Source organism: Frieseomelitta varia, unplaced genomic scaffold, assembly GCF_011392965.1.
Source record: "Frieseomelitta varia isolate USP_RPSP 00005682 unplaced genomic scaffold, Fvar_1.2 scaffold_420, whole genome shotgun sequence".
NCBI classification, from domain to species: Eukaryota; Metazoa; Arthropoda; class Insecta; order Hymenoptera; family Apidae; genus Frieseomelitta; species Frieseomelitta varia.
Window position 1 is genome coordinate 294,647 of NW_025110169.1, and position 12,334 is coordinate 306,980.

At 29.3% G+C, this 12,334-nt stretch overlaps 1 protein-coding gene across 1 annotated transcript in view; it reads left to right on the forward strand.

The window, feature by feature from the left end:
- Window positions 1-6,389, forward strand: part of LOC122531875 (tyrosine-protein kinase Drl-like) — a 185,640-nt gene extending 179,251 nt beyond the window's left edge. The window contains exons 3-4 of the mRNA XM_043660147.1: window positions 3,516-3,783; window positions 6,301-6,389. Of these exons, the coding sequence (XP_043516082.1) occupies window positions 3,516-3,783; window positions 6,301-6,389 (357 nt within the window). The remainder of the gene's footprint in view (window positions 1-3,515; window positions 3,784-6,300) is intronic.
- The last annotated feature ends 5,945 nt before the right edge of the window (window positions 6,390-12,334 follow it).

The following is a 12,334-nucleotide window of genomic DNA, read 5'->3' on the forward strand; positions in this document are numbered from 1 at the left end:
TTTCTACCTACTCGAGTCTCAGCATCGATCAACGTATTAAAAGATTTCACTCCGACTTATCATCACGCGCGGTCAGCCCAATCTCCCTAATAATTCCTCGCGGAGCTTTCGTTGATATTTTCAGGGAAAAGTACCGAGTGACGTTTCGTCATCTCGCGTTGAACGAATGAAAAAATTCGTCCGGCCGTGTCGTTTTTCGCCGCGCGTGTACATACATAGTAGTAAAAAAAAAAACACACACAAAGTGGAGGGAGAAAAAGAATCGGCCAAGATCTTGGCCGAATGGCGATAGGCAGGTGTCACGCCATCGCGCACCACCCGGCGCGACGATTACGACGATTACAGGTGGCTCCCTGAAGAGGGTGGGAATCGGTTCCGTTGACATTGCATTCACGAAGCACTAACCACATTATTTATGCCACCTCGTAAAACTTGTGGCGTGCCTGAACACACTACTCGCCGCTGTTGTTCCCCTTTCGCTCCACGCAGATTCAGAGGAAGGGACTTCTATTTGTGAAGTTCACCACCTCTGGCCCGTCAGTGGCGTTGCTTGCGTCGGGGATGGTTGGAACGCGATCGGTTGTGCCAATCTTGAACTACATACAAACTTGAAGTTGAAACTTGAGTTTTAATCCTTCAACGTTGGCACTGGCTTATTATCATGGTTCTGGCATTTTCCAATTTTCGCCTATCTCTGCCTACGATCTTGCATCTTTTTCACCTTTTGTGCCACGCGTTCATAAATTATCATAACAATATATAAATATAATTTAAGTATTTCTTACCGTGGATTATCAAGTTAAATTTCCCTAAAAATATTAAAAGCCATATTACTTTATTTTAATGATTCAACATTTAATTGTAAAAGTATTTTTTATATTCATATAATAGGGTAATTCTAGTTTAATATTTAATTTTCATATATTTTAATATATAAATTTGTGTTATATTAATAATTTAAATAATAGTAATATAAATTATTTTATTTTAACAAGGTTTGCCAATTATTAATTTATAATTCAGGTTCAACCGCTATTGCTGGCACTTTAATTTATAATTATTAATTATTAATTCCCTTGTTTAATTTTCATTAATTAATAATAAAGAATTTTGTATTAATTTTACTATATTAATAAATGTAATATTCAATTTTAATAAGAAAATCTTTTTTGTCCTAAAATTGCAATATTTTCTTAGTTTTCAGTATATTTAAGTCAAATAAAATAGGCAAAATAATAAATTTATTACTTCTCAATAATTTCCATTCAGTGATATCATAAAATGACGAGTTCAAAAGAAAGCGACAAATTTATTGTATACGGTTTCGGTCACTCGTTATGGTCCGCGAACCAGTTGACAGCGCAACGGGTTAATGCTGAACTGGGTGGGTTTTTTTTTTTTTTTTTTTTTTGTTTGAGATTGAGAAAAAGAGATAAATTATTATTTTCTCGTCGTGAATAAATTACTTTATCAATTTTTTTTTTCATCTAAACTCTCGTTCTGAAAAATTAGAATTTATATTGCAAAATTGTCAGTCCATAGTTCCTCGTCTAAAAAATTTTTCAAATTTAATATAACCCAAAAATAAAATATCTCTTGTTACAAAATACATTTATTTGATTTATTTGCGGGAAAAAAAAACTATACGTAGTGCATGAAACAAATTTTTAAATAAAAATAACCAAATGTTATTAAATTTTCCTCATAGGGAAGGGAAACGTTATATGCACGTTTATTTATTTTAACATAATTTAACGTTAAAAGCAAAATGTTTGATTTTGAGAAAATGACAAATGCCAGTCTGAACGTTAAATGGAAAATTCATTTCGAGAAAAGAGGAAGTATTTCACATGTTTCCTTCACGTCGAGGAAAAGTTACAAAATGATTTTCCACTGGGAGTTTAAATCTTATAAATAACTTGGAACAGCGCAAGCGAATAAAGTTGTTTGCATCAACATCAATTTTCAAGAATGAAAAACAGGAGCATGCGACAAATGAAGATAAAATAAGAATGGACCCAGTGTGAAATATTGCATGCGTATAATGATATGCAAGCCGAAAGGGGTTTCTCACTATTATAACGCGCGGGTTCTTACTAAGATATTTTTATTACACACGTGAACGTGTGTTTGATTAATGTGGACGTATAGAGGACACAGATATTGTTGAGTTAGGATTGATAAGACTTTATTTATGACAGCTTCTAATCAAATTATACAACGTGAAGTATATCATACAGAATTATGAAAATATATAATTGTTTAATGCTGCGAAGTATCTAAGAAAAATTATGAATCATTATGAAACAATATCTCGACTCTACAGATAAAGGAACGTATTATTTTATAATAAATTTTACTATTAATATTATAATTATTCTGTAATGATTTTTTTGCTTTTAATGAAATATATCATAAACATGATGAACATATTATATATATATATATTATATAATAATATTATAAATATATATATTGTACAAAATATAATAATATTATAAATATATATTTATTGTATAAAATATAATATTATAAATATATATATATTATATAAAATAATATTGTAAATATATATATATATATATATATTATATAAAATATAATAATATCATAAATATATATATTACATAAAATATAATAATATTATAAATATATATATATTACATAAAATATAATAATATCATAAATATATATATTACATAAAATATAATAATATTATAAATNAATATAATAATACTATAAATATATATTGTATAAAATATAATAATATTATAAATATATATATTGTATAAAATATAATAATATTATAAATATATATATTGTATAAAATATAATAATATTATAAATACATATCGCATAAAATATAATAATATTATAAATACATATCACATAAAATATAATAATATTATAAATATATATATTATATAAAATATAATAATATTATAAATATATATATTGTATAAAATACAATAATATTATAAATAAATATATATATATATATATTATATATAAAAATGTAAATATATAAGCATATAACAATACATATATAAAAATATATTGATTATTTGTTGTTCCATTATCACTACTCCTACTAAATAAATATTATTTACGTTACATCTCTACAATATAAAAGAACCTCGGCGTAGAATCGTAGATTTACATACACCTCGTCAAAGTTACCGTCTTTTGGTGTTGCCATCAATCGTTTTCAAATGGCTAAAAATACTTTTATTGGCCGTTCGTTTATCGGTCATCCTCGCGTAAATGCCAGCATCCCATTCAGCGTCTCGCTCTTCTACAATTCAACCCAGTCCAGCGTTTTCTATTTATCCATTCGTACATTCTATTTCCATCCGTCTCGGCCGTTTCGTTCTCGGCCAAACGACAATGCCACGCGCAACTCAATTCCGCGTTTATTTCTGGCAGCAGCATTGTGCTCGCACGGTTGGCGAGCGAAACGCTCGGAGATGCTATTTGTAAAGATTTGTTTTCATTCTCCTTGTGTTTACTTACAGCTACCGTACTCGATGGAATTGGATTACGACGTAGTCGGTGTCCCCGGCGGTGTTTCCGGAATGATGGCGCTGCTTCCCCCCAAAGTGAATGTGTCAGCAAGAGGAGAGGTGCCAGTCACCTTGCAAGTATTCAGGATCAGGCTACCGTGTTCCGGCCTCGTCAGCGCGCAAATTCCATTGGCTTTGAGGTTAAACGTCACCGCACCACCTGGCACCAAGTACAACGACACGATTCTAGTATTCAAGAGGAACAAGATCTGCTTGAAAGGTTGGTTGGACGAAACTATATTTGAAGGAAAAGCCATTTGTCTCGCATTGTTGTTTGCCTGTTGCAGTTTCTCTCGAGATAATTCCTTAAATTTAATTTCGTTTTTCTTCTTCTTCTTCTTAATTGTTTATTCATTGAGAGACTTTCGTGTCTACGTGTCTTCAAATTTGTGCATAAGATACAGTCAGTCAATCTGCGTGCAAGTGGCACATTTTAAATATTCGAAGGAGAAAGCGAAAGATTTTGAAAATTTTGATTAATTAATTTGCTACCTGAAATTGAACTGTTTTTAAAATTTCAATGAGACGTTTCTATGCTTGTTTGAAAGGATTTAGAAATAAATGGACATTGAATATACGATTTTACGAAGCAAATAATAATAGAAACATATTTTGTTAAACTATTATCATTATTGTTCGTCCAATAAAAACAATACGAATAATAAAATTGATTGCTCTTTTGTTTATTCGTTTTCTTCGAATGTTATAATTTGCAAATCGCACGTGGACTTTCGTTTCAGATTATATTTGACTATCATTGAAATTAAAATAATATAGTATCATTTTTAATAAAAAAATGCTTGGAAAAGAAGTAGATTTTTGAAAAAAAAGTTTCTTGATGAAAATAGGTCTATTAAAAAAGTTTAAGAAAAATGTCTTCACACGTTATATAAAGTACAATCATTTCAAGATAACTACCAAGCGAAAGAAACAATACATAATTAGTATTAGTTTTCAATATATAAATATAATTAGTTTTCAATATATTATAATATTTCAAAGAAATATACGCTCAAAATTATATTTCAAAAAACGACAAATCTGATGCACAACTAGATCGCCGGAATTTGTCATAGTATTATGTCTATTATGTTATATATAATACAAATTAAAGATATTATTTACATATATGTCATGAAATAAAATATTACAAATTTTAAATTGCAAGAAAGAATAATCAAAAAGAAAATAATTTTCCAATATATTTTCTAAATAGTTTATGCATATCTTTTTAAACTCAAGAGCTTCGAATATAAAATATCTCTTTTGGAAGTAGCAAAGTCATTTTAATTATTAAGAACAGACTGATCGATCATTCGTTCCATTAGTTATAAATTTCTACAATAAACTGTTTCAATTAGTATATCGTAATGATATAAAAAGTTATTAAATACGATGTGATTAATTAGAAATTTAGAAATGTAAGATTTCTATGCCTATAAATTTCGTTACAAGATGATCATTATTTTCGAACATGAAGAATTAAATAAATTAGAGCTTTTCATAGATGTGATGTACATACAATTATCAAGATTAATGACTCCTTCTATTAAACTCTTGTTCCCAATTAAATTCTCGTGAAATATGAATCGTATCTCAGTTCTTTCATCGAACGGAACTGATCGTAATTTCTTGCAATTTTAATGATCATTCGTTTATTATACTTTCCATTGTAAGCAAAATCTACTTTTCGAAATCTTTAGAACCGCGCTGTCGTAAATTATCATTTCATCCGCGTTTTAATAACCGAGGGATCGCAGTTTCCACTCTAAAACTTATCTACCGTGATCGAATGGTTATTGTTCCTGACTCCATCTGAAATTTCCACAATTTCTTTCTTATTCTGTCTTTTAGATCTTACGATGATATTATATAATATCGTTCCATTTATATAATCAATAATTAATATTATTTTTATAATATCGTTACATCATGTAATTACATTTTATATTCCGTGTATCTATTCGTACTACGTAATTACGTTTTTTCATTTTTCATACGCATCAGTATTGAAACACCTGCGTGTAAATATAGTATGGTTAATTTTTGGTTAGTGTACTGTTCCTTTCAACTAATTTAGTTGACCTTTTATTTGTAATCTCAATCTCCTTTCAATTAATTTAGTTAATCTTTTACTTGTAATTTATTTTAAACTGTTTAATCAAATTGCAGGACACACGTCAGAATATAATTAACAAGTTAAAGTTTATCGTGTGCAGAATTTCCTCTCTTTTGTTTCGCCGTGAGCTCAAAATATTCTGAAACGTTGCTTCCCCGGGATGTTTCAATAGCAACGAACATTCAAAACTTAGAAGAGTTCTTCCCAGAGAATTTTTCCTAACGAAACGCTTGAAATTGAAAGTTCAGAAACTAATCACGACTGCTCTTGAATGTTGAGAACTTTCCTTAATCGTTTTATCGTTCGTGTTAATGTGCTTGTTGCCTAACATTAAAGTAAAACAAAAAAAAAAAAAAACAGCTTGAAAATAAAGAGAAAAAGTATCCCGAAATTAAACTTTTTTAAGCAACAGATTGCGGACCGTAACGAGTGACCAAACCGTATGGAAATTCGTCCAGTACAACATCACTGGATGGAAATGATTGATATGTACAACAAACTTGTCATCTCAGATATACTTAAAACCGAGACGAATATTGTTCGGGCAAAAAATTTCTCACTTGGGAAACCCTTCTTCCTCCCCATTCTCAACAAGTTCTTCCGTACAATTCGTTTCAGTGTCGGCGCGCGCAAACGGAGAACAATCCCCAAACCAAAGAACCGGAGAACAACCGGTCCTTTCCATCGCTATCTTCCCCCTCGTTTAAATTGAAAACAAATTTCGCAAATAAACGTGCGCCTTCCATCTGCAGCGTTGCACTTTAATTAATTCAATATCGTAGCGCGGCGGCCACGCGGTACAAAGCGGCCTCGAACGAAATGCAGCAGCGCCGCACCCCGCGAACTTATTAACCATTTTCTGCTCGCCGCTCCGTTGTGCTTATCTTCGCCACCGACAACACCGGGCAACAAGTAATTATCTCTCGAGTAATCGGGAAATTTTCGCCAGTTAACGGACAAAGGAACAAACGAAGTTTTACCAGCTGTAATAGGATTAATAAAGTTGCACGACAGGTTACGCACTGCAGCGAGTGGCGGCGGCGACGGTGGTGGTGGGGGGCGGATGGGGTTCAGGAGTGGGGGGGGGGCGGTGGGAGTGGAAGGGGGCGACACGCGCGCGAATGTAATTAAACGAAATTAGCCGGGCCATCGCATCGGCGCGCGGCCGAAGTTTAATCACTGGATTTTCGCAGGGTCGGGTCGCGGCCAGGTATCACACGACGGCATACACGGGATTCTGCTTTCAGAAATTATGCATCGACGTTGTTGCCGATTGCGTGTTGCACAAAGGGGGCATAAATCGTGCATAGAAATTTCCGGCGCGCAAAAGGGAAAGGGAACCCCGTGGTCGCAACGAATGCGCTCTTCTCCTCTCCTGTTTTAATCGCGAATGAACGTTGAAACTCGCGTCGCCTGTAACGAAGGCATTCAACGATCCCGGTGAACGTGCTAATTAAATTTGCGATTGCGTAACCCGGGCAATTATCGACAGTCCGCCAACGCGGTGTTAAAACACTTGTGTGCAAACGCGTTTGACACGGTTTGCGCGTTTTCGCGCGTCGTGCACGTAGGGACGGCGAGAGAAGTTTTTAGCGAAAACCGGGGATTTTTCTCATGCATTGATTAGGCGTTTCCAGTCTCGTTGGCTGTCAGTGTCATTTTCACCTCGCTGATTATTGGGATATATCTTGTACGTTGTTTTTAAATTAGGGATTCTTATGCACGTTCGCATTTCGGAGAGTGTAATTAAAGATAGACTATCGGTAAAAAAATTTTCCACGTTACTGATATATATTATAATATATTATATTACAAATATATACATCATACGTTACGACCAAAGAAAAAAAAAAAATGATTCCACTTTTGTTAAAAAAATAAATTGGAAAGAAAAAATAAATGTTTTTTGTTTAAGACTCACATTTCGAGGAAAATTCATTCGTCAGAAAATCAAATTTGTAAATTTATCGAGCATGTTTAAATTTCAAAAATTGGTCAAAAATAAATGAAATAAATAACAATATGTCTTTCATACTATAGATTTTACGATTTCATCTCCAAAACAAATAATTTTCCCACGTTTATAAATTGATACTTTTTCTTTTTTTTTATAAAGAACGTCAAAATTGATAAAAAAAAAAAGGGTGTATAATTCTATTTAAAAGAGGGAAGGTGATCGCGAGACTTCGAAAACCTAGAAGAATCATAAGACGTTCGCCTCGAAACAGAAATATTTCTTCAAACAACGAATAATTGCACGGATGAATTAAAACGAGCCCTGTGTATCTTGAAACTTGCACGCTTTTCTCGGTATGATTTTATTGGAAATTGATAATGTTTCATCGCGTCTTCTTCCGCCGGTATTCCTCTGATTTAAATTTCCGTGGAATCTCTCTCGTGCTACAAACGGGATCGCAAACGCTGGATGGTCTGTAATAAATTGCACGAGCGAGTTTCGCTTTTCTTTCGCAACTATACGTATACACTTTGATTCTTTGAAGACATTCTTCTGTTTTGTTTGACGTTTTTAATGAAAGTCCGAGTCCCGGTTTCTTTAATAAAGAAGAGCTGCAGATGTTGCTGGGGTTTTTCAGTGAAGCGGGTGAACGATTTTAGCAAATATTTAGCGAAAATTTTTGCATCGAGTGCGAATAAAAAAAATAGGCTTACAAGGTCGATTATACGCAGAGTTTCTTACGAATTATTATATAAAACACTTTGGAATTTCGTTAACACCTTAGTAAAATCCAACTGTCGCGACTATACTGACAAAAAAAAATATCGGCACATCTAATTTGTTGGCGATATCTTTGTGAAAACAAATGATACATTGGCTAAATCTGTTTCCATAAATAATTCGCACAGTAACGATTTCCAATGACGAGTTATACAATAATGGTAGAAGAGGTATAAAAATTCCGGGGTCAGAAAAGTATTGACACATAATTCCATTGTTTGATCTGTATTTAGTTGCAGAATTAGAAAAATTATGAGAAAAATATTATTAGAAAAATTAGAAAAATTATTAGAAAAATACAATATATTTCCTAAGTATTGAAAGTATTATCAAATAGTATCGTGTCAACATTAGGAAAGGTCGCTCGTCTTTAAATCATTAAAATTCTTTCAAGTACGAGCTGCAAGAAGAAATCCGTCATGCGTCAATAATTTCTTGTTTCTCGAATTTTTATATTATCTGTATTATTATTATTATATAACACATTATTGGAAATTGCTACTTTTATACATGATAAATTATTTATTATATATATTATATATTAATTATTTATTATATATATTGTATATTATTTATTATATATATATATTACTTTTATACATGGTAAATTATTTATTATATATCATTTGTTTTCACAAAAATATTGCATGAAAACTAGGTATGCTAATATTTCTCTGTATATAGAAATTACAAGATATTTAACACAAGTGTTTACTTTACAGACAATATAACAGTATTTGTACCATCACTATACATTATATAAATAAACTATACAATATTCACTAGTTATCTTTGAACTATACAACTAGTAAGGTCTATAACTATCTTTGTTTAATGAATTATTATCAGTTTTTATTTATTATGCTAGTACTTTTTGATACAACTCTTAAATAGTTGAATTCTAGGCTACTATAATCATTGACGTCAGGCTATTAAAATTTAAGGTATTTGATTTTATTTAGTGTCTTACATTTTCCAGATAGAGATTAGTAATAAAATTGAATCAAATTAAAAAAAATTGCAAAATTGAGCTTATTAATTTGTCTTCAAATTGTTATTATTTGTTTCTGACGATGGTAATTATGTTGTAATCTACTTCCAGTTTCCAGTTGAGCTTGAATCCTGAAGAAGCTTAATTTCTGTGCATATTTAACAGCTAATGAGGTTATCTTCATTTGACTAAAAGTATACACGGGTTTGTGTATTTATCTACATATAAAATACATGAGCACGCTTTCGCATGTGAACATGAGCCTTCAGAAGCTACATGTTTGTAGTTAGTGGGCTTCAGAAATTCATCAAGTTGATTTAGGCCATTGGTACCATCACGCGTACTTTGTACAACGATATAACACAACTCGACTTTCAAGTATTAAAAACTATTGCATTTTGCTTCTTACATGAATAATATCTGTATAATAAAAGCAATATTTATTATTTAATTAATTTATTATTAATCAATTTTTTCGTTACGCGTTTAACCACATTTAACTTTTAAAAGTTATCAAGATTCGCATTCACAAGAATCATATTTTAATTAAACATATTCATTTCTATATTTATTTTTCATTAATTTTTTCATTCACTTCACTTTCAGAAATGATGGCTCCTCTTTCACGAGATAAATTATGTATATTTTCGTGAACGTAGAAGAGACTTATGTTAATAACTTTAACAGATAATAAGTTTCAATAAGTATTTACTAAGTTAATATTTAATATATAATGTATAATATTTAATATGTAATATACAATATTTAATATTTAATATATAATATATATTATTTAATATTTAATATACAATATATAATATATAATATACAATATTTAATATTTAGTATATAATATATATTATTTAATATTTAATATATAATATATATTATTTAATATTTAATATACAATATATAATATATAATATACAATATTTAATATTTAATATATAATATATATAATATATAATGTATAATATTTAACAGATAATAAGTATTTAATAAGTTTGGATTGCAAATATCGTACAAAGGTGAAATTTCTTTTGTCTGAAGTAATGTTCCTCGTATGTTTTTTGTTCGTGTACATCATTCGTCATCTTCAACTCTGCAAGAAAGTTAACACGTTTACTAAATTAATTCGCTACTTTCGCGCGACGGAACAAGTTAACGTACAGTTATAAGACACATCTATTGAACAACTCTGAATATTATAACCGTGCCTCGTACGTTAATTTACTTGACTTTTGCGCTCATTTGCAACAACTTTCCCACTGAAACATTTACTGCTCGTTTACTCTGCTCCGCCGCCACGCATGTTTGCATTCGATTAGACTGCACGATAACTGAAAACTAGGAGAACAGCTTTTTCCAGAGCGTATTCTCGTAAAGCGAAAGTAAAACTTTCTGCTCAGAGGAACTAGTACGGCTGCCCAATTCTAGATTTTTTTTTTTTTTTTTTAAATCCGATTTGTAATCTAACTTTCGCTTAAAATGTAGATAAACTGGTAATACTTGAATTTAACGTGATATTTTGTATTTACATTTTATAAAATGTAAATATATTTTCTATCGTACTGTATAATATAATATAATTTAACATTGTGCTACAATTTATCTTTTATTTTATCTTTGTTTTGCCCACTTTCGTATCATTCTTTGCTTAATAAAATATAAACATTAATAAATTGCTTAATATTTTATATTATAATATATAATATATATTATATTAATATTAATACTTAATATTTAATACTGTAATATATAATATTACTACTTAATATTAATATTAATACTTAATATTTAATACTGTAATATATAATATATATTGTATTAATATTAATATTAATACTTAATATTTAATACTGTAATATATTAATATTAATATTAATACTAATATTAATACTTAATATTAATATTAATACTTAATATTTAATATTAATACTTAATATTTAATACTGTAATATATAATATATATTGTATTAATATTAATACTATAATATATAATATATATTGTATTAATATTAATACTATAATATATAATATATATTATATTAATATTAATACTTAAAATTTAATATTATAGTATATAATATATATTATATTTAATATTATAATAAAAATATAATATTGAATATGTTTAGCATATTACGTGTAGTATAATATAAAATATATTTTTTCAAGCAAAAATATGGCAAATAAATATTTGAAACAATGAAAATACATGGAACAAAGATATTATATACCACTTAATACTTATATATATAATACTTATATAATTAATACTTATATATATTATACGTAGATTTAATATGCATTATATATTTAATATTTAATATGTAAATTTTGCGTTTAATCGTACAAACGTAAATTTTCATCAATTTTATGGAGATAATTTGCACCGTCTGTCATCTAGCATTAATTTCAACACTGAAAATGTCCTTTGTCAATGAATACAAATTATCAGTAATGTTAATAGCGATTGGCAATAACTGAGTAAAATCTTTTTTAACTAACTAAAATAAAATTCGATTCATCGATAACTAGTTACTGGTTACCAGAAAAAGATTTCGATCATTTATGTTAGTTACTGGTAACCAAAATAAAATTCCTGTCATCGATAATTATTGTCGATAATCAAAGAAATTTCAATTATTTATAATAGCTGTTCATAACCAACCAGAGTTTTTCAATTATAATATAAGAATTTTAGAATTTGCTTTGCAGTAGTTACATAGGATCAGAGACGAAAAATGATAATTATCTCAACAAGTTGTTTTTACAAACAAAATTAACAATAGAAATTTTTTATTGTATAAATTAAGAATGTTAATTACAAAATTGATATTTAATATTTAATCGTTTTAGTTATATTTACGAACGAAAATTATTTATTTATGTATATATTATAATATAATATAAAAAGTAAC